This window comes from Ambystoma mexicanum, chromosome 7q (genome assembly GCF_040938575.1).
Source record: "Ambystoma mexicanum isolate Mex_15411 chromosome 7q, UKY_AmexF1_1, whole genome shotgun sequence".
In the NCBI taxonomy this organism is placed as follows: Eukaryota; Metazoa; Chordata; class Amphibia; order Caudata; family Ambystomatidae; genus Ambystoma; species Ambystoma mexicanum.
In genome coordinates this window covers 580,732,842-580,759,348 of record NC_090941.1, presented here as the reverse complement: position 1 = coordinate 580,759,348, position 26,507 = coordinate 580,732,842, and the positions used below count along the sequence as shown (strand labels likewise).

The following is a 26,507-nucleotide window of genomic DNA, read 5'->3' as shown; positions in this document are numbered from 1 at the left end:
ACGGTAATAAGTGATCAACAGCGGAGGGTGGCATGCATACAGACCAGGAGGATATCTATGAACGGTTTTAGGTTTTTACACCAAATGTATTATATGCCAGTGTAGCTTCACAAATTCTATCCTGATAGGCCCATGGAATATGCAAGATGCCACAGCCCTCAGGAAGATTTTCTACATTTGGCATGGCAATGAAGGGGGCTGAACTAATTATGGGAGCAGGTCATTGAGGCCATGAACGAGATGTTTCCAGAATATGTCACGGAGGTTCCCCTGGCCTGGTTAATTGCAATCTTTGAAGGGGAGGGCAAACTCAGAAAACGGTTACTAGGCATGACATCAGTGGTGGCTCGGTCACTGATAGCCAGAGCATGGGGCAATTTGCCCTCCCCTTCAAAGTTAAACACTGGGCTAGGGTCCTTGGCGAATTGGGAAATGATGGAGTCGCAATATGCGTCACAGAAGTAGACGTAAGGATATGAGGGTCCCACTAAGGGCATATTTAGCTGAGCGTGAAGCAGAGGAAGTGCTGGGAAACACTGACACCCATGCCCCAGGGGAGGGAAGCTGGTAGGATCACAGTGTTAGATTTCTCAGGTATGCTCACACGAGGGCGATTCACAGTGACTCGTGCAACGGAATGATATGGGGTCACATAAGCCTATGTGCTATCGGGGGTGACATGCTGTGTGTATAAGCGTCTGACAACTGGTGGGGAGGGGTAGGTGAATGTTGTATGGGGAGTTCTGCACTGAATGTTAACAGGAGTCTAATGGGGGGATGAGGACTAAGTGAGGCAACATTGTGACAATGTGTTGTGTTGTCCTTTGAGCATGCTGAAAAAACAATAAGAGTTTGTTTTTAAAGATGTTGCAGATGCAGGAACCATTTCAGTCTTTGTTCTCGATGACACCATCTCAGAGATTTAACTGTTCCGAATGCAACATGACCAAGATATACGTCTATATAGAATAGCTTATTTACTTTTTCTCAGTTCTAAACTCTGGGTTTTTAATTATTTAGCAATTAGTGTTGGTTTAAGTACAATTTCTATTATTGACAACTGTTTTTTTTCACAAGCCAATAAATTTGAACCCAGAGAAATGAGGCATGAAAATCTTAACTAAGACAACTCCAAGAACAGTTTTTATTTACAGTTTTCTTTTCAATTACAAACATAAAATATCATATTTTTTTTGTAACAAAAATGAGTATTAAAATAAAAAAACAATACAGCATAAAACCACTATAATTGCTAAAGTAGGCCACGAGTTTTTCGTTTGGAACCTTTTCCCTATTCCTCATAAGAAACTCATGACATTCAAGAAAGTCAAACCAGCACTGAAATTCTGAACAGACAGAACCAAGTTATTGCCTCGTAGAAGCGAGATAGAGGTAACGGCTATATATTTTGCCAGGGACAATATTGCATCTCTGGAATAATGCTGAAAACACAAGCCCTATTCTGAATTAGCATAGTGAATATGTGAATACATGATTGGAAAGGAATATATATGTATACTGTATACAAAATACTGGTATGGTGGGTGCTTGGTCCATTGACTGATAAATGCCTTAAGAAGTAGTAACACTGATTTTTAAACAACAAAAATGTTAAAAGACAAGAAATGGATGTACATATTTGTTCTTTCTTATTCTGTGCCATATTTCTTGAGTGTGTGATAAGGTGTGCTTACTTTTAGGAGTGTACCGGCAAACGGAAACAGCAGAACATGATAACCATATAATTGTAAGGCAAGTTCATTATCATTGCAATGGCGGGGGGGGGGGATTCTCTTTATTTGTTCCCTTTTGTAAAGGGACTTTTTCCTGAAGAGCTCCATCTATGATGGGCTAGTTCGGCTGCTTCTTCCTGCGAAGATGGATTCAATTTGGTCGATCGTTGCCGGTTGACGGTTGTCAACACCCCCTTTTGAAAGTGTAGCAAAACAACCCCATTTCTTCTGATTCCCAGACAGACCTCGGGAAGGCAGGAGCTAAAGCGCTTTCATGAAGCCATTAGAAGCAGCTAAAGTCTCTCATAGTTCATTTGAAGTGGGTCACTTGCACCCTGCCCGCTCCTCCTTCAGTAGGGGTACTGCTTCTGCTTCTTTCCGGAGAAGCAGGCCAGCCAGGTACAGATGAGCATTGCTGCAGCTGCCCCTCCCCCGGTGCAGTAGTAGGCCCAGCCAATTTTGCAAGTACCTGAAAGAAACAGAATGCATTATTATACTTTTTTTCAAAAAAATCCTTTATTTTCCAAAGGCAATTTTGTGTACTTTGGTCTAAACTGCACATTGTTATTTGAAAAAATAATGTAAATAAAAAACGTATTAACAGTATGGCTCCATTAAACTGTTTTTGTTTACAATGTTCAGTAATCAGGACAACAGTGCATGACATATATTGCTTCCATCTTGCATGTGACAATCAGATAGAATGTGTTTTTATGAATCCAGAGTACATATGGTATCTGTGAAAAACGTACTGATGCATCATTTGTTGGAGCTCATTGTAGCTTTGAGCACCTGTAACATTTGGTCTTTCTTTTCTTTTTATTATTTTCTTATTCGAAGCGCATTGATTAGATTGTATATATTGTTCACCCATTAGTATAAGGAATTGTACCCACATGAAGGTTAACCAAACAGATATGTGAAAAACATTGGAATTACAGAACCCACTTACAGGCCCAATGGAAATTAACTCCATGGAAAGAGTGTAACGAAATGCAACTTGCACTTTGTAAGTCCAGATACGAAAACAAGTATTGAGCACCCTATAAGGAAGGCACTATGCACTTTAACATTCTAGATATGCAATCAAGCATTAATCACTTTCGGTAGTACCACGCGATATAAAGCATGGCACTATGCAAATTGCACTTTGACGGTCCATATACGCTACATAGCATTGAGCACCTTACAAGGAAGGCACTATGCCCTTTAACATATTAGATATGCAATAAAGCATAAAGTACTTTCAGTAGTACCATGTGATACACAGCGGAGCACTATGCAATTTGCACTTGATAGCCCAGATGTGGAACATAGCATTGAACATGTTATAAGGAAGGCACTATGCACTTTAACATTCCAGATATATTACTAAGTATTATGCATTCTTAACAGCACCACGCGATAGAAAGCGGAGCACTATGCAATTTTGATATGCTTGCTGGTACAAATTTGGAAGTGAGAATGAATAGAGCAATAAGGTAGAGGTAGAACAGATAATGAAAACCTGACTAGCACTTCATCCCTCATGAATAGTAGTGCAGATGTAGTACCCATCAATGAGTGGAACCCGAACTGCTAATCATGAAGTAGGTTGTAGGCTTCAGTGTATTCCATTAACTGAAGGGTGCATGCTTCTCCCATAATTGAGCGCTCTGAGGCCCATGGGCGATATGGTGCTATATAAAAATCACAATAGATAGATAGATAGATAGACAGATAGACAGATAGAAAGATAGATAGATAGATAATCTACCCAGGAAAGGAATATTGGTGATTGGGCGACAATTAGCTGGGTGTATGGGGACATCATTTGTTCTGTTCAGGATAGGTGGGATGCAAGACAGATTGAGGTTAGGGGAGGGAACTCGTGGATAAGGATCAGTGGACCAGTGATGAGAGTGCAGAAGCAAGGGCAGAGATGCTCTGTTTGATAGTTATAGCGGGACAAGATCTACTTAGACTAAAGAGTTCTTAATGTTTTGTCCTCTGAATGATGACAGGCTGGGACACAAGTTTGAATGCCAGGAAGGATGCATCACCCTTGGTTTCATGGGTGGCAGGGGAGGCAAATGTGGACAGGCTTGCTTGAAATGGAGCAGTCTGTGCCTTTTATCTTTTCACTGAAGAAGGATGACTGGTGGGTGACTATGTTGGGGCAGGAGAGGACGTGCACTGTAGGGAAGATCACGATTCCTTATAAATCCCTCTGCTGCAGAATTGTTGCCCTGGGATATGTGATAATGTGGAAAGGCAGAAAGGCTTTTTTCCTGTGTAGGAACATTGTATGATAGCTTTTCAGGTGGTGGAGTCAACATTTCGTATCCCATGGGTCCTTGGTTTGGTGATGTTCAAGAAGGCATTTTTTCCTTTCAAGCATTGCCAGTTCAGTTTCAAATCAAAGGTCTATCTGGACAAAGGCTTGCATTTTTTCTATTAGTACCCTGTGGGGGGGTTGTGGCAGCCGCACAGCTAATGAAGAGGCTCGGAACGGGGGATTCAGGTAAGTGCTCCGCTCCCCTTTCCCCTCCCCTCCACAGATTTCCCTCCCCCCCTCTCTCCATTTACCTGCTTTTTTTGCTCCGATCATGAGCACACGTGTTGGAAATACTTCTGTCTTCATTGTGCCGGCTCCCTATCTACGACAATCTGCCAAGGAAAGGAAGAAGGGACTACCTGTAGTCCCTTCTTCCTTTCCATGGTGCCAATTTTTTTGTTGACTTTTCTATTTTTTGAATGGCCGTCATGGAAAGGGAGAAGGGACTAAAGTTTCTCTTTCCGTGGCAGCCATTTTTTTGTTAACTTTTTAAAATTATTTTCAATGGCCGCCATGTAAAGGGAAAACGGATTTCTAACGGGCTGGGGTATTAATAGCAATAATCCCCTAGCCGGGCTATGCTCGGACCTGTAACTATGGGCCCAGGGGCATTACCTGACTCAGTAATGCCCCCCCCCCGGCTTGGGGATTATTGCTTAAATTGGAGCCGTTTGGCGATCCAGTGTTATTGACAGTTTATGACACAAAGAAGAGAAAAGGGTGTAATGGCGAGTGATGGGGCAGGTTCGGTCAGTTAAGGTGTCAGCAAAGCGTTATTGGGGTGTAGGGGTGTAGAAGTACGAGTCTGACACATGTTTGTTGGCAAATACTCTTATTTATATAAAAGTAAAAAAGAAAAGGAAAAACCTAAAACCTATCTTGCCCTATTTCTATGTGGGGTTGCCCTTGCCTCAACAAAAGTACTAAGGACTCTGTCAAGATGTCCCGTAAAGTAAAATGTCCAGCGTCCTGTATCCAAACCTATTTCCGTCCCTTACACTCTAGACTAAGGAAAAATTGGGTGTCTTCTTGATCCAGAAGGAGACTCCCCTCGTTCTGGATACAATTTCAAATGTTCCACTCTTGATGAAAGAAACACAATGAGTGGTTCTTTAACTTAAAAGTTCTTGGACTTAAATGCTCTTCCAAATGTGTATTAAAAAAACACAGTCCCCAAGTATCGGGGGAGAGTCTCTTCCCCTGTTCTGTCTCCAACTCACAAATGCCATGTCAAGTTTGGTTCACTATCCTGTCAGACTTGACTGTAGATCTTAAAGTTCCAGAAAATGTCTCTTCTTTTGGCAATGGGTCCTCAACACCTTGTTTTAGCTTTTTGTTCCTCTCTTTCTCTCTCGTGTGTTTCCCAGACCCCTCTGGGCTGTCTCATGATCTCCCTGACTTGTTCTGTAGCTTGTTTCTCTTTTGTGTGGCCCCCAGACCCCTTTATATTAAATCGGCATCTACCCGACTTGTTCTGGTCTGCCGGCCCTTGACTGTTTGCTTCTTCAGCCTTGTGTAGGTCTTTGACCCATGTGTATGGGTTTTGCAGGGTTTGCCAGACTTATTATGGGTCCCAGACCCTAGTATGCTGCTTTCGCGGGCCCTCTGCCATGCTTCACTCAATGTCCAAGTGAAAAGACCCGGTGTACTCTCCTGCCAGATACCATTCCACATAGGATATTTTATAAAGTTTATTCCCAGTTTTTACAGTTCTTTCGCTATCCCTTTCTGCTTCTCGGGATCTTGATATATGTCTCTTTAATCTATTTGGCCTCTTCTGTGTCCCACCAGCCTGTCCTACCCTTTCCCTACCTTTGGTAAATGTTGTTGCAGTCTCTGGTCTGTCCTGGGAGCAGGGCTTCCATACTGCTTTCGCGTTCAGCGTCTTGTCCTCAGCAGCTCCGCAGTGGCAGGCTCTCTCTCACATCCTCAGATGCGTGCCTTATCCTCGCTTTTCCTTCGTGGGTCAGGTTTCCTCTTTCCCCGTCACCGGACAGGTCCCTGCTCAATGAGGCTACTGGAGACGCTCACCACTCCTAAACAGTGTCTCCTTCGCTTCTCCTCAGGTCTCTCACCACGGAACCGGTGTGTGGTTCCTCGCTCATCTAGGCCTGGGTTGATAAGGTACACAGTCCTTCCTTGCTTTTTATCGACAGGGCTGCCTCTAATAGGCTGTAACGCATATGTTGGTTCCGCTGTGGACGCTTTCCTCCGTGCCTGATCTTCCTTGTGCCAGTGATTGTATGCACTCCTCCTGGGTAAGCGTCACTCGTCCTCGTCCCAGTATGATTTGTGTGAATGAAGTTCTCTACTCTACAGAGATACATAGAGGCGTGGGGGACCACAGAGGACTGAGTGGGGTGAGAGGAAAGAGGACAGAAATGAAGGGGGTGAATACCACATTCTCCCAAGGCGATTGTCACTGGACCCATGGAGGGCTTCCCTACCCATGAGATCCACCCGCCAAGTACCGCCCCCAAGGGAATTATCAAGTAGCAGCCTCACCTACCTGGTCTCATAGGAAGTGGCTCCCCCCATGGGAACATTAAGAATACCCTGGGATTCTTCACAGGGGTAACCCATTTCATAGGTCAAACTTGAATGAAGCCTAGACCATGCTAGGAGAAGGGTTTAAGCCCTTCCCAGGTTTAGAGAAAATGATTAGTAGAAGGTAGTAATAAGTCAAGGATAGTTGAGTTGTTCTGATAGTAAATAGTTGGTAAATGGGAACAGTAACCTCATGGGGGCAGGCAGGGGGTGCTCTATTTGGTCCAGGGACTACATCCTGTAAAGTCTGATGCCAGTGTGTGCTGCATCAGTTTGCCAGACATTCTAAGCTATGTAATCAGCGAGGGTAAGATCATTTTTTGGACTCTTGCTAGCAGGACAGTCGAGCCGGATGTTAAAGACTCGTGATAATGAGGAAATCCATGGAAGATTGAAGAGTGGGGATGCAGCCAGCCCATTTAGGGATGAATGAGGCCAAGTTAGGAGTTCTCTGTAAATCTTAAGTATGGTTGTGTGTGTTTTGGGACCTAGGATGCTCTTATAGGCAACATATTAGAAAGAAAGGTTATTAGACATAAAGATTAGCGTGCTGGAGATGTGGGCTGGGTAGATAAGGGCCACCCAGATTTATTTTATTGAAATATTCTCCGAATGTTATGGTTAGAGGGGAGCAGAGTATCAACAACTGCAGTAAAAATGTTACACAACCAGGTTGCTGATAAGCCCAAAAAGGGGATCTAAAAGTCATCGAGACGGTTGTGTATGTTGGCAGCATGGTGCATGGCGGAACAAGAGGTCAGAGTTCCTAGGGATAATAAAGGTCAAAGCTCAGGTAGTTTTGAAGTTTATGTGCAGTGGACATTATGGGCTAGGCCAGTGTCCAGTGGGTTGGGTGTCATCTTAACGACTACTCTCAAACCTGCATGGGAATCAATGGAAATGTGCCACCTTTTGTTCTCTACTGATGTCACTTTAGCCAAATGGTGAGATAATAGACTGTATAAGAGGCTTTCAGGCTTCTGGGCAGTAGAAAGAAATTAGAATATCAGTTATTGTAACCTTTGAAGAACTGTTTATGTAGGAGTCTTCAACGATTAGACTAAGGTCACAAAACAGGCAGGTGGGGAGAGAGAGAATAAAGACTTAATCGAAGGGGGAAGAGAGAGGGACACACGTTTAACTAGAGGGGTGTACTGTTGATATTATATCATATATATGGCAGGAAGAAATGAGGCCAGAAGTGGAATGACAAAGCAGTGAGTGAAACTCTGAAATTGGCACTGATGTGCACACGAGAGAGGGCGAAGAGGGACAGAGGAGGGACTGAGTGAACGGATAGAAGGTATATCCCAGAGTCAAAGAGAGAGGTAGAGGTTAACAAGCAGAAGACCCCTGGGGACAACAGAGTCAAGTAGTGACAGAAATACATGTAATTATGCCAATCAGGCATCCAGGGGGGTTGTGGTGATGGCTCTTTAATCACAGAGAAGTAGGGAAGAGGGGTAACCTAGGAAACTGGGAATCACTGGGTCAGTGATACGGCCAGTGGTAACAAGTTGAGGAGGAGAAAGCATGGGAGTAGTGAAAGGGAGAAGAAAGTCAGTCATCAGGCAGTAGGCATGCAGTAGAAGATAGTTATGATAGATGACAAACCTTTAGACTTTAGTAGTAGGAAGGTACTCACGTCAGTAGGATGTCAGGAGAAGGTAGACCAGATTCAGAGTACTGGCCATTTGGAGGTTATGGTGAGCTCAGTGACGAGGAACCATAAGCCACATCTACCTTCACCAACCCACCCTGGCAAGTCCACTGTGCTTCCAGTTCCTAAGTGCCCACAATCTGGCCAGGTGTCCTAAGGTGGCGAGGCAAGAGCTCCAGCACATGTTGAACTTGCCTCAAACCTCCCTTACCATGATGAATGCCTGGGTCAACAGCTGGAGAGGGTAAGAAACTCTCACAGGAGGATAACAGCGGACTCTCAACAGTGCAAAGGGCAAGAAACCCCAGCAGGTGGCAGCTAGAGAAAGCGGGTAAGGCCACAGACATTAATGCCAATGATACCAGTAATAGATGGGCCTCAGCCAGTTACATGGTCCTAGGATCAGCCAATCATCTTGTGACAGGTATCCCGGGGGGCAAGGGATGAAGAACAAGGGTTACTGAGCTCACCTTAAGCTTCCCTTGGCACCATGTTGAAAAGGGGTGTGGATGACTGTGCTAAGGGCTGGCTGGAGAGGGTAAGCAACTTTTGCTTTGGGAGTCTCTTGTAGGTCCATTCCAATGAGGGATTACAGCGTCCTCCATGTTAGTGGAATCCAAACCTGTTTCCCCTTCCACGTGAAGGGTATTCCAAAAGAGACTGTTCGCTGGAATACAATACTTGCCTGTCTAGGTTTATCCATCACTCATCGAAATGCTTTCTGCTTCTGTAGAGTTAAGGCCTTTGTGGCAGGATTACTTCAACCTCTAACTGAATGTATTGCTTCCACTAATGCAGAAGGGTATCGAGTTTGAGATGCAGGACCCTTGCACTGCATTGGTGAACGCCATGACTGACACTGCCGATACCTTTGCTCCTATGAAATCATCCTTTAGTCGATTGAAACCCTCAGCCCCATGGTACTCTGGTACTCTTAAAGTTCTCAAAGAAGCCTGCCGTCATGCTGAACACAAATGGTGCATTGATTATTCTCCAGCTGCCGAACAGACATATAAATTAGCGTTGGTGGAGTACCAAGTTGCTATTAAAGTTGCCAAAGCCGATTGTTTTGCAGATCGCATCTTGTCAGCATCCTGCTCTACTCTGTAATTTTTCCAAGTGGCTAGGTAACTTTCGGTTCTTGTGTTGCAGCTGACTGATGCTCTGCACACACCAGCTAAATGTGACCTTATTGCCATTTTCTTCACCAAAAAGATTCATAAGATTCGGCTTTCCATTGGCACTGTCAGGCCTTGCCCTTTGAACTCGGGCTGGGTGGCCGAGTCTATTACAGGGAGCAATCAGGACAACCCTTTCAAGTTTGAAACAGCAACCAATGTCATGGTCCAGACTGCCTTAATGAAACTCAGGTCTGTTTCCCCTAAAGACCCGATTTCACTTTATGCCATCCAGACCCTTCCTGAGGAGACCATTGCCTTATTCACAGCTGCATTACATCACTCTTTTGTAACCGGGATGATGCCTAAACCTTTACAACATGCACTTGTTCCTCCTCTTTTGAAAAACACTCACCTGGACTCTGCCTTGGCCGAAAACTATCGACCCATCTTGCTTCTCCCAGTTCTTATGAAGTTAATGGGAGGCCATTGTTACCTGTAATTTTCCAAATTTCTTGAGTCCAACTGTAATCGTCAACCGTTTCAGTCTGGTTTCTGTTCCTGTATGTGTACAGAGTGTGTGATGATCCCTATTCTTGATGACATCACCTTACTTCAAGACCGCAGAGAGGTTGGAGTTTTGATTCTCGTTGACCTCACAGTGGCCTTTAACATGATTGATCAATAAATCCTGCTGTGTAGGCTGGAGAAGATTGGCATTGAGGGTTCTCCTAACGCTTATGGTTCTCATCTTTCTTGTCCGATCATTTTCAGAAAGTGCCGGTTCCTCCGTTTAAATCCTCACAATGGCTTTGCATGCAGTGTCCCACAAGGACCCCCTTTATCTCTCCTGCTGTTTAACTTGTACTTGCACCCCTGGCCAATCCTATTTTGGGTCATGGGGTGCGCTTTTACAGTTCTGCTGATGACACAGGTTTTGTTTCGATTAAATGCTCCCGGGATGGATCCTCCTTCTAAATTGAGGAATTGCTTATCCTCCATTGGAGAATGGAGGGCCTTGAACTGGCTTAAATTAAACAGTGATAAATCAGAGGTCCTAGTAGTGGGTTCTCCCTCCGTTGGGGCCTCATGGAGCACCATCTACTGGCCTGCGTCTCTGGGGCCCTGTCAATAGCCAGTACAGGCGGTAAAAAGCCTAGGCGTCAAGCTCCTTGTCAGTGGCTCCAGAGAGTCCTAAATGTCATCTCTGGATCTGCTTCACCAGCTTCATTGGCTGCCAATCAGAAGTTGGATTCAGTTTAAAATATTATACCCAGGGGCGCTGTTGCGCGCGACTGAAGATGGCTGTCTGAGTGTGAAGCTCCACAGCCCAGCATTTTCGCACAGCCAAACCCTGTGCTTCCAGGGTGCACAATACTGAAGAACTGGGCCGCCCTTCCTGCGGATCGCATACACAACTGACCTGCGAAGTTCGGTCCCAGTTGTACATGCTGGGCTGTTGTTCTGGGAATAAGTTGGCGCAGTTAACCCGGCCCGTGCTTCCCGGCCTCCTCCTGCAGTGCTCTTATCATCTGGGCCTGGTGAACACTGTGCAGCCGTTGCCTGTGAGCTCCCGACCTCTACTCCACTGCTTCACGAGACACCCGCTGTGGGAGGCGTGCAGCCCCCACTATCTCCTCCTAAAGGCTGCCCCTGGACTGGCTTGCCCTGGACTGGCTTGCCTGCTGCTCTGGCTCCACTTGGTCCGTGCCTGTGTCAAGCCGTGCAGCTGCCTTGGCTGTAGCCTGCAGGCCATTGGCGGTTCTGTTCTTACGCCAGCCAAGTGGACTGGCAATCTCCTGCAGCAGTGCAATACGCCGCCATCTCCACTGTTCCAGGGCGCAGATTGCGCTGCACTGCTTGCATCTACCTGGGATCCTGACGCTGCGGTAAGCTGTGGCGGCGGCGGAACACTCTCCTCCCCATTGAAGGCCACACTGGGATGTAGTGCCCCACCCCATCAACGCCTACACCCTTGCCCCTTGGGTACTTTTTAAGACTTGGCTATCTGTTACTGTGTCCTTCAGCTGTGGCCCACAACATAGCGGGCCCTACACACTAAAGCCTCGGGACAATATCCTTATCCCTGCACCTCTGTGCTACTCCTGCATTCTGTAACACTGCTGCAGGGTTCACTGGACATTGGAGTGGGCGACGTTGGCAGTGTTCTGCAACCCTCTGTCTCCTCCTTATTGCCCCGCCACACATCCTCAGTTGTCCTGCAAGATCGAAACAACTAAGGGAGCAGGGTAGAAACAGAGTTCAATAAACATGTATGCCAAAGCTACGCCCAAGACTGTGGATGGGGCGGACGGCGCTGAAGGTGGCATGTTGGAGCCGGGAGAACCCAGTGAACTCCATTGCATGACGTAGTATATGCAGGAGGGATTTACTGGTATACACACTAAGTTAGACAACGTGAGCGGTACAATTAGCTCAATAAAATCCCAGAGGGAGAGAACCGATACCCACATTACGGAAGTGGAGACTAGAGTGGGAATGACCGAAGACGAGATCATGGCTCTTAGAGCAGATGCCACCTCGCTCTCGAAACAAGTTTTATCTATCAGCAGAAAGAATGATGCCCTGGAATCCCGAACACGAGACAATAACCTGCGAATAATAGGCGTACAATAATATTGATGGTTCAATGGAAGATTTTGTTGAACGTACCCCTATTTCCTTACTGGATGCCCCCAAACTATCACTGCAATTCACAATGGAGCGTGCCCATCGTGCACTCGCCTCCAAGCTAAGCCCAGGGCTCCTCCCTGCCCGATAATAGCCGCTGTGGTCAACTACCGGGACAGAGATACGCTGCTACGAGCTACAAGGGGTAAGGGGAATTACTGCTAGGCTCCAACAGGATTCACTCGTACACCGATTTTTTGATTGCGGTGCAGCAGGAACAGAACTCCTGCATGGCCAGAAAGAGGCTCTGTGATCTTAATGTGAAATACGCCATGTTATAGCCAGACAAATTAAGAATTGAACATGACAACAACGTGTACTTCTTCGCTATATCTGAGGAGGCCATGAAGTTCCTGGCTGACCATTTCCCTGGGTGAACCTTGACTGTATGGTTCTGTTGCCTAGAAGTCTGTGTCGACTGATTCTTGATGTGACACTGACAGTGAGCGGAATGTACCCGTGAGCTAACACTGTGGTTTTCATGACAAGACTGTTGCTGTTTCTCTACCTTGAATAGTGTTTCCTTTGGAAATATGCACCCGTAACTTGTTTTGAAGATGCAACGTTATGGCTGTGTTGATGCCCCGGCTGTAGTTGGTAGACAGCCCCCCATGCAAAGTTGCAAGCGATGTTGGGTTGTTGGGTGTGGGATGTTCATCGCTCTGATTGGGAGAGGGATGGGGTTGGGCAGTGGGAGATTTGGGGTAATTACACAAAATGTGCTTGACATGTGCCTTTTTGTTGACAGAATACAGCGCTGTTTGGCGTCGGTTCCATTGAAGTGCTCAATACCTGCCCGACGTGGGCTTAGGATCTATGCTATATATTGGCCCGATGGTGGTTGAGGCATTGCGATGCATGTACTGGAATGTGCGAGGACTGGGAATCTGATAAAAATACGCCGGATCCAGAGGTATATAGAGCAACACAAGCCACGTTTTCTGTTTCTGCAGGAAACACATGCGTTGGCAGTAGGCTGTGAGACGTTTGCTAAGAGCTGGGGAATGCATCAATATTTTATGTCATACTCTACTCAATGTAGGGGGGTCATGACCCTTATCCACAAGTCCATACAATATGTCCATAAAAAGGCGCACTTGGACTCGCTTAGATGATATGTGTTTTTACATGGTGTGCTTTTGGGTCCGAAAATAAGGTTACTGAAACTATATGGTCCAAATATCGATGATCCCGAGTTCTACTCTGAAGTAATAGACCTGTTGGTGCTATACTTTAATACAATGAAACTTTAATACAATAAAGGATACAGACCTTGACGGGTCTGGATGCAAGGCCCGGAAATTGACCAAAACTGCCCATGTGCTACTGAGAGGGTAGGACTTAACTAGGGATAGTAGACGCCTGGAGACTGCTCAATCCGACATCACAAATGTATTCCTTTTACTCCACGGTGCATGATTCCCACTCACGTATAGATATGTGGTTAGTGTCCAATGCCTTCATCAGTTAACTCAATGATGCTGATATATTGTCCATGACCTTCTCAGATCACTCCCCAACAACACTGACACTGGGGAATACACTGGGAGAGAAAGGGGTGTGGAGATTTAAAATCGCAGGCACTCCTGGAGCCTGTGTTTGAGGCTGAAATGGGGAGGTGTGTTGAGAAATACTTTAAGATAAATACGGGCTCAGTTGATAAACATGCAACTTTATGGGAAGCCTTTAAAGCTTATGTTCGTGGCATGGCCCTAGCTACCGAATCGGGGATACTCAAGGCGATACAATGGGACATTCACACCAGTGAAACTAATGTGCATCGGCTTGAACTGCAATACGCATCTGAGCCCAGCACCATCGCACTGTGGGATATTAAGATCAAACTCGACCGATTTCGGTCATACACGGGTAGGGAATTGAAATTCCTTGATAACTCGGGCTTGGCGAAGAAATGTGGTGAAGGGGAGTGCTGTGGCAGGCTGATGGCCAGGATGGTGCAGCAAGCGAGAGGCAACCACCATGTGCCATTTGTGAAGGACAAGTCAGGGACGCTGGTCCACACTACACCAGAGGTGAACCGTGTGTTGCGCTCCTTCTACGCTTTATGCCATTTGGATGTAGCATCCCTTCCTGATCTAGACACATACCTAGATGACCTACCGTTGTCTGTATTGTCTGACGAGGCTAGTGAGATTTTGGATCATCCATGTCCTCGGAGGAGATATCCCCTGCCATCCGGCAAGGCTCCTGGCCCTGATGACCTGACCATAGAGGTTTTTAACCATTTCAAATCCTGTCTGATTCCCCAACTGGCTGCCCTTGCGCTTCAGTACAGTGTTGCTGAAACCTGATAACCCGGCAGAGCAATGTGGTTCCTACCGCCCCCTTTACCATATAAATTCTGATATTAAAATATTGCAGAGGCACTAGCTCTCAGATTGTCCCCTTACATGGGATACATTATTCACCCTGATCAGTCTGGCGTTGTTCCCGGACGATGTACAGCACTCAACCTGAGGCGCATTTTCAATATCCTCGCTCAGATTGACCCAGGCACGCAGACAGTTGCTGCAGCACTTTATAATCAGAAGGCCTTCGACTCAGTGTCTTGGAAGTTTATGTGGGCGGTAATGGAAAAACTTTACTTTGGGCCTAGGTTCATATCATGGGTGCAGTTACTGTACACGTTACCCTCTGCCAGGGTCAGTGTGAATGGATTACTCTCAGCTCCCACTGACATATAGAGGAGGACCCGCCAGGGTTGTTTGCTTTTGCCCCTGCTGTTCGCCATCGTGATGGAGACCGTGATCCGACACAGGCACATGAGGAGAGGGATTAGACTCTTGGGCGGGCCATAGATTATCTGCTTGTGCGGGATCCGGGGCTGCATCTAGCATCAATCCTGCACGAAGTCCTCTCCTTCAGGTCTCTGTCCAGGCTTTGTGTCAAATGCGTCAAATCTGAGCCATTTGCACTTACTGATGTGACTGTCGTGCCACTAGATCTCATGGGATTCGCCTGGTCCCCCCTAGAAATTAAATACGTGGGGGGTGTTGTGACGCGATACCAGCTCCACTCTACGCCCGTAACTGTGGTGTATATTTACCTCAACTCATGGGCAAGCTTCGCATTTGGGCGAAACTCCCACTCCCTATAACAGGTCGAGTGGCGCTCCTCAAAATGATTATTCTCCCAAAATTGTTATACTACTTTCTAAATATACCACTATGGTCAGGAATCGTGTTTTTTGGTGCATTGAAAGTGGCCGATTAATAACTTTATGTGGCACGCATCTGCAGTTTGGCTAAAATGGGACACGCTGACCAGACCTTACATACAAGGGGGTCTTGCAGCCCCGGACTTTGAAAAATACTGGATTGCTTCCCAGGCACATCATGCAGCCTATTGGTTCGATGGGGATACTCACCATCCACATGTTAAAATTGAACGACATGCGCTCACTGGCACTGCGATGTGCGTTCACTGGCACTGCCACCGTTACGGAAAGACCCATGAGTCAGTGATCCCATTGCTGTGACAGCGTTGGGCTTGGGGCAAGATATGGAAAATACTAGATAACCCTCGTCCATTCCACAGGGATTTACCACTATGGAGCTTCTTCCCGTCATTTCCTAAAATAAGCAAAATCGCTGAGCGGCAATGAGTGATAGATGGGTACACAACTGCAACAGATGTTTACGACATGGGGTCCTTTATCACATTCCAAGATTTACCAGCGCCCTCTCAGAGGCAGTCCTTGTGATGGCTATAATATGCTGGGCTCTGCCACACTGCTAAAGAAGCCTGGACAGAGTTCCCTGTGCTGCCACCTGAACCGCTGTTAAGTGTTATCATGGAGGGAACTTCAGTTTACGGCAGAGTGGCTAGATTATATGATCTACTGCAGAGCCGCGCCAACAAACCCCTGGTAAGACGTTGCAAGACCTAGGCTAGAGATTTAGGTACAGACATTACTGATCAGATCTGGGAGGCCATGTGTCTGCAAATCTGTGCTGTGTCTTTTAACTCCAGATTTCATCTAATACAATTCAAAGTGTTACACAGATTCCATTACACTCCGGCTAGACTGAACCTCTTTTCACGCACTCACTCTGCTCTGTGGTGTAGATGTCACTTGGAGGGGGTGGGATACCTTCACATGCAATGGCACTGTCCAAAACTGATAGATTTCTGGGATGAGGTATGTGATCCTCTGTCTACGATATTCGACTGCACCATTGAACCGAACCTGTTGGACTCTTTATTTCATATGTTTGAGTCAATACAATGTGGTTTCCATAGATTGGCGAACCTCTGTATGTTACTGGCACTCCGATGTATATTGTTGTTGTGTTGAACCCTGCCAGCCCGTCTGTGACGCACTGACTGCGAGCTGTGACATGGGCCTCCGATCAAGAAGAGCAATGGTCCTCATTGCAACTGGCGAACTGCAAACCAACGGACATATGGTCTCCTCTCTTTATTTACTTGCGGTCGCTACAAGAGAACGAGCTTGACACTGAGAACCTGCCAGTCTGCTTGTGATTTTCCCCTCATCTACTCTCTCTGTGTTGCCACAGTTGGGTCTAAGTCGTCGCCTACTTTGTACTATGTCTCGACCACTGCAGCGATAATGTACACAACTGCAGGCGTAAAATTGTCACTCCCATCAATGCTGCGACTTTCTTCTTTTGTTGTAAAGTAAAGCACTTTATAAATAAAGGTTTAGAAAAATATATATATTATGCCTGGTACATCTATTCATAGTACTGGTGCAGAAAATCTCTGTTCCAAGCTGTCCTCCTCACAAGTTATGCTTAAAATCCTGAGTCATCCTAGGGCCCGAGCAGGTGGATGTTCCTTCTCAGTTTTGGCCTCTACCATTTGGAACTCCCTTCTGGCCCACATGTGTGATACTGTTGACCACTTTGTTTAGAACGAAACTGAAAACACATCTCTTGAGTGTTGACTTTCTGGGTGGCTCTCCGCCCCTTTATCACTGGTTATTAGCGCCTTGATCCCTTTGGGCCTTAGTCCGCACTCTTCATGTTTTTATAGAATACAATGCAATACAATACAATTCAAGCCCGCAATGTGAAAGATGAGCAATGATTGACCCTCATATGGGATATCACGTTAGCTGACTTTCCTTCATGTTATGCACATGGAATTTCATAATCGTGTCTCTGGGCATGGCGTGTGGTCCCGGGCAGGGTAAGCCAACTCTGTGAGCCAGGTCAAGGATCAGTTGGCCCCCGACAATATCTGGGAAAGTCGTTTTAAACTTTCGCAGAATCCATCCATTGAGGTCAGACCCATTTGTTCCCTCAATAAGGCCCCGGACTCTTAGGTTTTTCCAACTTTTGGGGTTTTCTAAGTCTTTAATAAATGGTGCCATCACCTGCAGAATTTGCCTCCCATGGTCTAGGTCTGCCTGAATACTACATAGGTACTGGATTAATCATCTCTCAATGTTTGAAATGAGGCCTAAATGCCCATGTCTTGCTTCATTTCTGAATCAGTATTGAAGGTCTGTGGTGGCTGTTTACATTTCTTGTTTGACTGCTTTTGCAAGTTCACCTTTTTACAGTGGAGAGGTAGTCCAGAAGATCCCTTGTCATTGACGGTGCAGATGCAGCCATACCTGAAGAGGAGAAAGGTAAGTGTCTTTCCTCTCAGGATTTACTCATCGACGTTCATGGATGTGAACTCAGCGAAACAGGTACACTTCTGTCTCCTTAGTGCTTCAATGAGGCACCACAATGGATATGATTGCATTTCATTAAAAGGCAGATCCTTCAAGTGAGGGCAGGGCAGCATTGCTAACTAGCCACCCCACCCAGCCTGAGTAGATCTTCCCAAAGAAGCCCAGGGCTTGATCACACCATTATGCCAGGAATGCTTGCCTTTTACCTGCGTTTCCTCAGCCTCTCATAGCAGATACCTGCCAAGTGTGAGTCATGCTCCTTCATGACACAGTAGGTCACAAGAACAGCTGGGCATATCATTCCAGAGCTACACACTATTTTACTGGAAGGGCTCTGATGAAATGTAAAACAGTAATCTAGGCACACCATTGGCTAGGGTGATATTTAAGACCCAGTGACTTACGGCAATCCGTGTCTGGTCACCACAGTTCTATTTGTAAAAATGCTAAACTTCAGGCTGGCACTGGGTGTTGCAGAGCACAGCTTCTATAGAAGGACCAGGAGGACGATAGGGATGATACGCCCCCCCCCCCCTTTTGTGATGTTGTGATGTTACCCGCATGGGAGTAGGTCTCATCACCAATGTAAATGAAAGTTGCTAGAGTGGGCCATGGTGACTATCCTTGGCATCCATATGGGTTGGAGGAAACAATGTATGTTCTGAGTAAAAGATAGCTCTCTGCTGCAGCATGTGTCGTGAGATGCCAGCACAGGACTTGCCCCTTTGTTGCCCATAACTACTAATCACACTCTGGATTAGCCCACCCAGGAGATCTGAGCATCCTTTCCTGATGCAACGTTGGCGGAAGAAGGGCTGTGAAGGCCCACTTCCGAGATGTTATGTTGATTAATTCCATGCATTGCTGCATTTTCTTATTGTTTCCAAGTACTCTCATGGTTCTGTAATGCAAAGTTGGTTGGCTATGGTGGAAAGAGGGACAAGATCAGGCTTTTGTGCTCAGCTGTTGATGTGTGCAGAACCAGGAGTAACCGGTGCCTGTGCGTGTGTGTGTTCTAGGTGGGATTTGTTTTGTACATTGGAGGCATGCTGTTTCCAGATAGGAGCCAGCCAGTGTTTGAATTGTCGGGTATTCGAGGATAATAGGGTTTTTTGTGGGTTGGGTTAAAATTAAATGCAGTTCATGTTTATTTGCAAGCTGGATTTTTCTGGCAGTCTGGGGCATGTATGGCCGGCATGTGGTGAGCGAGGGTGGATTGAAAATGAGATGGTTAGTAGGCTTTGGGTATCAAGTTTTGGATATCCTTTGGGTACAGTTCAGCCCTGCCATTTGTCTTTGTGTGACACCCACCTTTGTACAGGCATGGGGAGTGTGTTGCTTCAGAGAGGCATGCAATGGAGTTAGTCTTGCCTTGGTATGGGGAACAGAGTACTGGAGAGCTGGAGTAGTACTGATTGTTTGCAGAGACTGTAATTTACTCAGGCTGATGCATACTCAGGTTGATGCATTTTCTTTAGTATGCTGGGTATGACGTATTAGGGTGTCCAAGTCCTCTCAGTCCTGTGTTTCTATTGCCTTTGTGGAGGTGGGTTGGGCATTGTATGGAAAGGATGTGGCACCTAGGGCGGGATGATTGGAGTCTGGTTGTTGTGCGTCTGGATTCTATCCAGGAAAGTTGAATACCCAGGTTTTCTAGCTGTTTCTGAAAGGTCAGGCGGTCTTCTGTCATCCTGTTTTCCTTAGGGATCAAGTTCCGTAGTTTGGCAAGGACAGTGGAGAAGGCTGATACTCTGAATTTGGCTTTCACATAATGTCTTCGTTCTCTGCAGAGGTTAGTGTTTGATCTGAGTGCTGTTCTTGGCCGGTATTGAGTGATTTTAGTTTGGAGGAATTGGGCTCCTTGTCGGTATAGTGCTCTATGGGCGATACAGAGGGCAATGATATTGATTCTTTTTTTGACTGGTAACCAGGGCATGGCTGCACTACCGCTGGGGGGATGTTTTCTTTCCTGTTTAGTGTGAGGAGGACTCTTGCCACTGTGTTTTGGATACATTGTAGTTTAGTTTCCTGGTGAGGTAGTCAGTCATTCCTATGTACTGGCTGTTTATGTAATATATTCTTGATAATATCACTGAGAAAGATAGGGGTTCGGTGTTGGAAGATTAGGTATGGGGGGATGCCTCTTTCTTATTAAGTGTAGATGGTAGAAAGCTTTTTTATTTTAACTATTGCTACCACTATTGCTATTACTACCCTGTGGTTCCAGTGTGAGGTCACTGTCTATGAGCATTGCCACGTTTTGTATTACGGTTGTGATTTCCGGTTGTGTTCCCATTCCTTGGAGCCAGGTGAGTGATGTTGGTTGCGGTTTCGTGGGGTGATCACTATTTCACTTTAGGTTGGGTTTAGTTGTAGATTGTTATTATTAATAGTCCAGTGGTTTATATCATTGAGGCAGTTAATGAGAGCGTTGTCAGGGTCATTGTCGGCTGCCATCCTTAAAATTAGCTGAATGTCATCTGCGTACTTCTAGCAAGTGAGTCTGTGAGATTCAATGAGTTTCATAAGCAGGGCCGTGCAAATATTGAAGAGAAGTGGAGAGAGACTTGATCCTTGTGGTATGCCGTAGGTGGTGTTTTGTGTGTTTGAGGTGAATGACGGTAGATTGGTCCTTTCAGTTCTGTCAGTGAGGAATAACTTTAGCCATTGCAGTGCAGCATTTTGAATGCCAAAATCTTCCAGTCTTTTGATTAAGTTTGTGCGTCTGATCGAATGAAATGCTACTGATCTGCCCAGCAGTATGAGGCAGGATTGGATATTGTAGTCGGTGATCATCTTTAGGTCATCCCATATGGAGAGGAGTGCAGATTCAGTTCCTCTCATGGGTCTAACGCACACTTGCCATTGGTGCAGCAGTTTGTTGGATTCCACATGCTTGAGCAGTTCTTTACACACGTGGTTTTCCAACATTTTCTCGGGATAAAATATCAGGCCCAGCATTCTTCTCGCCCAGCGCCTGCACTGGTATTCATGCTGCCATGAAAGCGGCATGCCAGTGGCCCAAAGAAAAGTCCTCTGCATACCTTTTCCTCTTGCAGGTAGGATGGGTGAGGCACAGTGGCAAATACAAAAGCCTTTCACTGAAATTTCTGAAAAATCCCTCATATGGACCCTGTCTGCCTGCATTTTCATTGGCTTCCATCCATGGCGAGGGTTCAGATTTTAACCCTAACACTCCTATTCACGGGCTCCATTTTGATGTTTGCACTCATCTACCTGACCCTCTTTGCAGCTCCTTACCTCCACCTTTTGCTCCTGCTCCTGCTTCAGTGAGGGTGACAATATGACCTGGCTGTTAATCCCCATTTCTATCTGTTTCCTGTTAAAGCACTTCTGGATGAACTGTGAAATGTAAGCACCTTATGCTGGTCATCTAATCATCCAGGCATCCACAGCAAAGGGCAGAAGAGATAAGGGTAGGAGTTCATATATTTTTCTAGATCATTCTTTGCCCCCTGTCAGGTGCAGTTTGCCACACACATGACACAAACAAAGCACACAACATCCAATAACATAGCAATCAGACTCCAACACACTGTTCCACTGAGACCACTATTTGCATACAAATGTATCCTCCTCAACTGCCACTCTGCACCTGCAACACCCACATAATATTTGACTTCTTCATCACACACACCCATAACATGTTCTTCGCAGAGACACGGCTAAAACCAGACCAGAGAGTTATGACCCTCGACATGCACACCCCACACTATCACATCCAAACAGGGACCGCCCACACAAAGCAGGTGGTGACATGGCCATAATTTACAAAGATTCACTCCCAGTTAGCAACCCAACTCACCCACCATACACATCCTTTGAGGCCCTCTGAGGTTCTCCCCTTCATCACACCCACACCACTCATTCATCCACCTCCTTTGCCAGCCTCCAACAAACAATCCCAACTTCTCCACTGAAAATCCTGCTTTGCCATTAACAACCACAAATCCCCCAGGATCAACATCTACCTTGTCGATTTGAACCCATGTTGTTCCCAACCAGACAACAACCTTATACTGAACGGCAGTCTCACTCCACTCACCGCTATGACCTCACCCAACAAATAACCTACCTCAGATACACAGAGGTCTACACTGTGCCTTCCTGAGTTCATGCACAAATCACATTTCTTTGCAAAATTGAATCTGGCTATCCTGGTCTGAACACTTTGTGATGTTCTTCATACTAACTCTGCCACACATTCCCCATCTGCAACCATCTCGCCGCCACCAGCCAGACAAATCTAACACATTACAGACACAACCCTACCACCACTCATATCAAGCCCCTCATCCATACCCCTCCATACTAATCAACAATTACAATACCAACATCACTCAGACAATTAACAAAATAGCCTCTTCAATACAGAAAACCTCACAATAACCGCCACAAACCATGGTCGAACAATTGTTCCACTGACTCGCATGCTCCAAATAGTTATTTTCAAAGGACTCCACATCGTCTACCAAGCCAACAACCTCAAAGCCCCTTCCTACCATCACAACACCAGACAAGCAAACCAATGTCTTTAAAGCATTCCACTCACACTAAAAAGCACAAAAAAGCAAGCTTTTAATTAGTGGGCACCCCATAGCCTTGAATGCCCTACCACTCCACATCCGTACCACCCCCTCCATCATCACTTTCCAAAAAAGCCTCAAATGTACCCTTCGCCCCATGCCTAATCCATCAAGACCACCTCCACTGCCATCATACGTCCATCCTGATCTTCCTGTCCCGTCCTAAAAATACTTACATTCTTTTTCACCTACTCCCTTTTGAACTTTGTAATGGTGCTCTAAGACTCACTCGGTAGGGCCAGTGCCAGACAAAATTCAAGTTCCAGGAATTCAGCTCCCTGATGGAGCCAGAGCCATTAAACACACGAGGGCTGTAAGCGCCCAGAAACTAGATGGTCATTACAGGCACTGTCGGCCACGCCCACTACAAAGACTAGACTATTGTTTCTACCGTTTGTTAACTCAGAATGTATTTTACGCTCTACTTGATTATTACACTTCTGCTATTTCTCCTTCTTTGCAATTGTACTTTAATTCACATCTCTTTGGGAGATAGCTTTAATTTTCTTATCCACTTTTACTTTGAATCACTGGTGAAGATCAAATATATTTCCAGACACACGTTAAAAGGAAAGGACACGGGTCCAGCCCCTCTGTTGGTGGGAGATGTAGCTTCAAGTTAGAAAAGTAACTCATCCATTAAATGAAAACTGTGGGAAGTTAAGGAGAAATGGTGGTAATGACATGGTTAAAGATTCAGTTGCATTCAGGTCACTGTGGGAGAGATACAATGGACTGGCCTTGGGAACACACATATGAGACTGCCACTTTTTCCTTTCTAACCCTCTTATTCTTTCTTCCTTTTGAAACTAAGTGGCCTAATGTTCTAGGCTGTGGGCCTAGCAAGACCAGTAATTATATTTTAATAGGCAGTCGATTTATTAGTGACCTGCCCCTCTGGGTGCCAAGATCTCTCAAGAGACTTTGCAAGGACTAACCCATGACAGTCACTCCCTTGGGGGTCTTTATCAATGGGACAGAGCAATGCTTTCCATGATTTAGTTGAAAGCATAATGGAGAGGATGCCGCCATCCCTGTCAGGCCCAGGACACTCCATAAAGTGGAGGACCTGTGTAAATTGTTGTGCCTGTTCCCCTACCTGGAATCCAGAGGGTCTGTCTAGGAACTCCTCGCTCCAACTTGCTCTCTCCACCTCAGAGTATGTCTCTCACCCTCCAATCTCTTAAACAATATCCCTCATTTCCATGTGCCTCTCCTGAGCCAGGCCACAGCTCATGGAACTCTCAGGTCTGCACAGCCACCTTCATTTCTAAGGCACCCACCATACTCTCCCGGCTTTGGCCATGGAATGGGGCTCATCAGTCCTACTCAGGGCATAAAGCAGATGGAGAACACAGATTGCTTTGAGCCTGCAAGCTTTCAATTAGGGAGTCCTACAACCGATTGCTTGTTCTAGAACGTATACAGACAGGACTGGACTGGCCTGTATGGAACCCTGGAGATTTCCCGGTAGGCCTTTGCACCCTGGAACCTCTTTTGCTCGTTAACTTATTTTATTTCCAAATGTTCTCATAGGAAAAGGCTTGGGCTTGCTGAACATGTGTAATATGGGGCCATTTTGAAAATTGTTTACAGGGCCTCTTTTGGTTCCTAGTCCACCACTGTATGCAGACGGTACCTAGCATACGTAGTGACCTCCCAAAGGGTGGTTACATAGAGCCCATTGCAACAATAAGGTGCCTGTAGATACAACAAAACAAGAATAGCTCCTTCACGACAATGTACACTGGCATAACAAAAAATGTATTTAACTCTTTGGCTAGGGAGCAGATTGATAAATATATATCATTTAGAGGTGTTAGTAACCTGTACAGGATCAGAGAAAGTTGACTTCTGTTTTGATGAAATGCCCTTCTGCTAATCTTAGTTCTGGGTTCTTTAGAGGCATTTAAATCTAATGCTATGTGTTGGATGCAGTAAAGATGTGGTATGGATGGGGTTAAACAGTTTTTGTAAAGAATTGCAAGTGGAATCGAACAAGCACCAGCTGGTTTACTGCAAAGGAACTAGCAAGGTGAGACTAAAGCACGTTGACTCAATTTAACAATGATTTAGACAGATTAATTATTTTGGAATATATTGCTTTCAACAGACGAGCAGTCGTGTTTATAAAGTTGGGTCACGCCCTTGTAGACTTGCAACCATCACTGGCCTTAAATGAGATTTATTTTTAGAATGTAGCACTGTATTTTATTGTGCAATCTCTTTTTTATAACTGCGGATTTTGTTTGAACAGTTTGGATGTGAAGGCTATTAATTATAATTATTGTCATTGTTTATGTTTTGTATTTGGATTGTTGTTTGTTATAAATGAAAGGGTAAAAGGTTTACGTAAAGCAAAAGGCAAGAGAAAAGTGTTTTTAAAAATCCTTTGCAGAATAATTAGCCCTGGCCTTGGATGTAGGGTGTCGGCGTTATTCTTCTCTGGCAAATCTTTCCTGCAGCCAGGGCGGTGCTAGATCTAGCAAGGTGAAACTCGGTGCCACCAGCGGGAATGCTAGATTGTTGCTACAGGCAGTAGAATATGCCCCGTGACAGGAAGTGATCAATTGCAGTCTACATAGAGGAGCAGAAATACTTGCCCTGGCCTGCAAATAGCCATTTGCTGTTGGTAAAGAAAGTCAGGGGTCTCCATTACTACCAGATGAGAGAGCAGTCTGTGTGCTCAGAATTTTGGGCGCTATTAGCGCTAGAGGAAAACAAAGCATTCGGCTATCAGCATGACAGTATGCAAAGGTTTATTTAAGTATACAAGCCCTTTATTAAATTATATAACTATATATACCATATGCAATAATAATTCAAACTAGGCGAAATCTATGAAATATAAACACACACGGAAACGTGGCGCATGCTATATATGGGCAAGAGAACCAGTGGAATGCCCTTATTTTATAATTGGCTAGGGCTTAAGTTAAAATGCACGCACCTAGCAGGAAAGCATTGCTTAATTTAAAAAGGTAACGCATCGAGTGGCCAAATGATTTGGTTGAGTTGATGTAAATTAGCACACATCTTTCAGCTCCCATTTTGAGCTGCCGGCATCCACACGGTCTCACTCAGCACAGGATAGGGTGTTACTTCAATGGGAACGTATCGCCTGCCATCCTCGGACGAAACTAGACAGGCAAATCTGTTCACACCCGCTCTCCTTGCGCCTTCCAGAGCGCATGCGCGTATCCTCCTTCTTACAACACTCACAGAAGCGAGCCTTACAGATAAAGGACAGACGGCTGACACTAAAAATAGGTTTGGGATGAACGAGGGAGTCTAATTTGTACAAGTCTTCAGAACTAAGTGCCTCGGGACCCGGTTTTCTTAACCGATGCAGATCAAAGTTTTCCCTAACCCCCTGGTTGATTGTGAATTCCTGTGTTTTTCCCCTATTTAATTTCTGCACAAAGACAATCAACCCTTCAACCAGCGTATCCAATTCATCTTAATACTCGATCCGACCGTTTCCCTAATCACCCCCGTCAAGCAGCATAATATATTCAATGAATAACCTCGGTAGCTGGAAAAGTCCAGCTTCTCAAAGAAGAAAAGCATATGACAAACTGAATCAGGCAAAAACTGAATGGACACAAAACTACTTTGACAGGACAGTCACTGCTGGTGGAGACTAGCTCGCCTGATAGAGCAGATGAGAAACTACTTGGACAGTCACTGAGAGGATGAGAAACTACTTGCACAGTCACTGCTGGTGGAGACTAGCCCGCCTGATAGAACAGATGAGAAACTACTTGGACAGTCACTGCTGGTGGAGACTAGCTCGCCTGATAGAGCAGATGAGAAACTACTTGGACAGTCACTGAGAGGATGAGAAACTACTTGCACAGTCACTGCTGGTGGAGACTAGCCCGCCTGATAGAACAGATGAGAAACTACTTGGACAGTCACTGCTGGTGGAGACTAGCTCGCCTGATAGAGCAGATGAGAAACTACTTGGACAGTCACTGCTGGTGGAGACTAGCTCGCCTGATAGAGCAGATGAGAAACTACTTGGACAGTCACTGCTGTTTGAGACTAGCTTGCCTGATAGAGCAGATGAGAAACTACTTGGACAGTCACTGCTGTTTGAGACTAGCTCGCCTGATAGAGCAGATGAGAAACTACTTGGACAGTCACTGAGAGGATGAGAAACT

General features: G+C 45.6%; 1 protein-coding gene across 2 annotated transcripts in view; it reads right to left on the bottom strand.

Annotated features, from left to right (window-relative positions):
- Positions 1-1,121: 1,121 nt before the first annotated feature.
- LHFPL6 (LHFPL tetraspan subfamily member 6) overlaps positions 1,122-26,507 on the bottom strand; it is a 431,165-nt gene continuing 405,779 nt past the window's right edge. For both annotated transcript variants that reach the window (XM_069639391.1, XM_069639392.1), the window contains exon 4: positions 1,122-2,202. In XM_069639391.1, the coding sequence (XP_069495492.1) occupies positions 2,084-2,202 (119 nt within the window). In that variant the 3' untranslated portion in view covers positions 1,122-2,083. The remainder of the gene's footprint in view (positions 2,203-26,507) is intronic.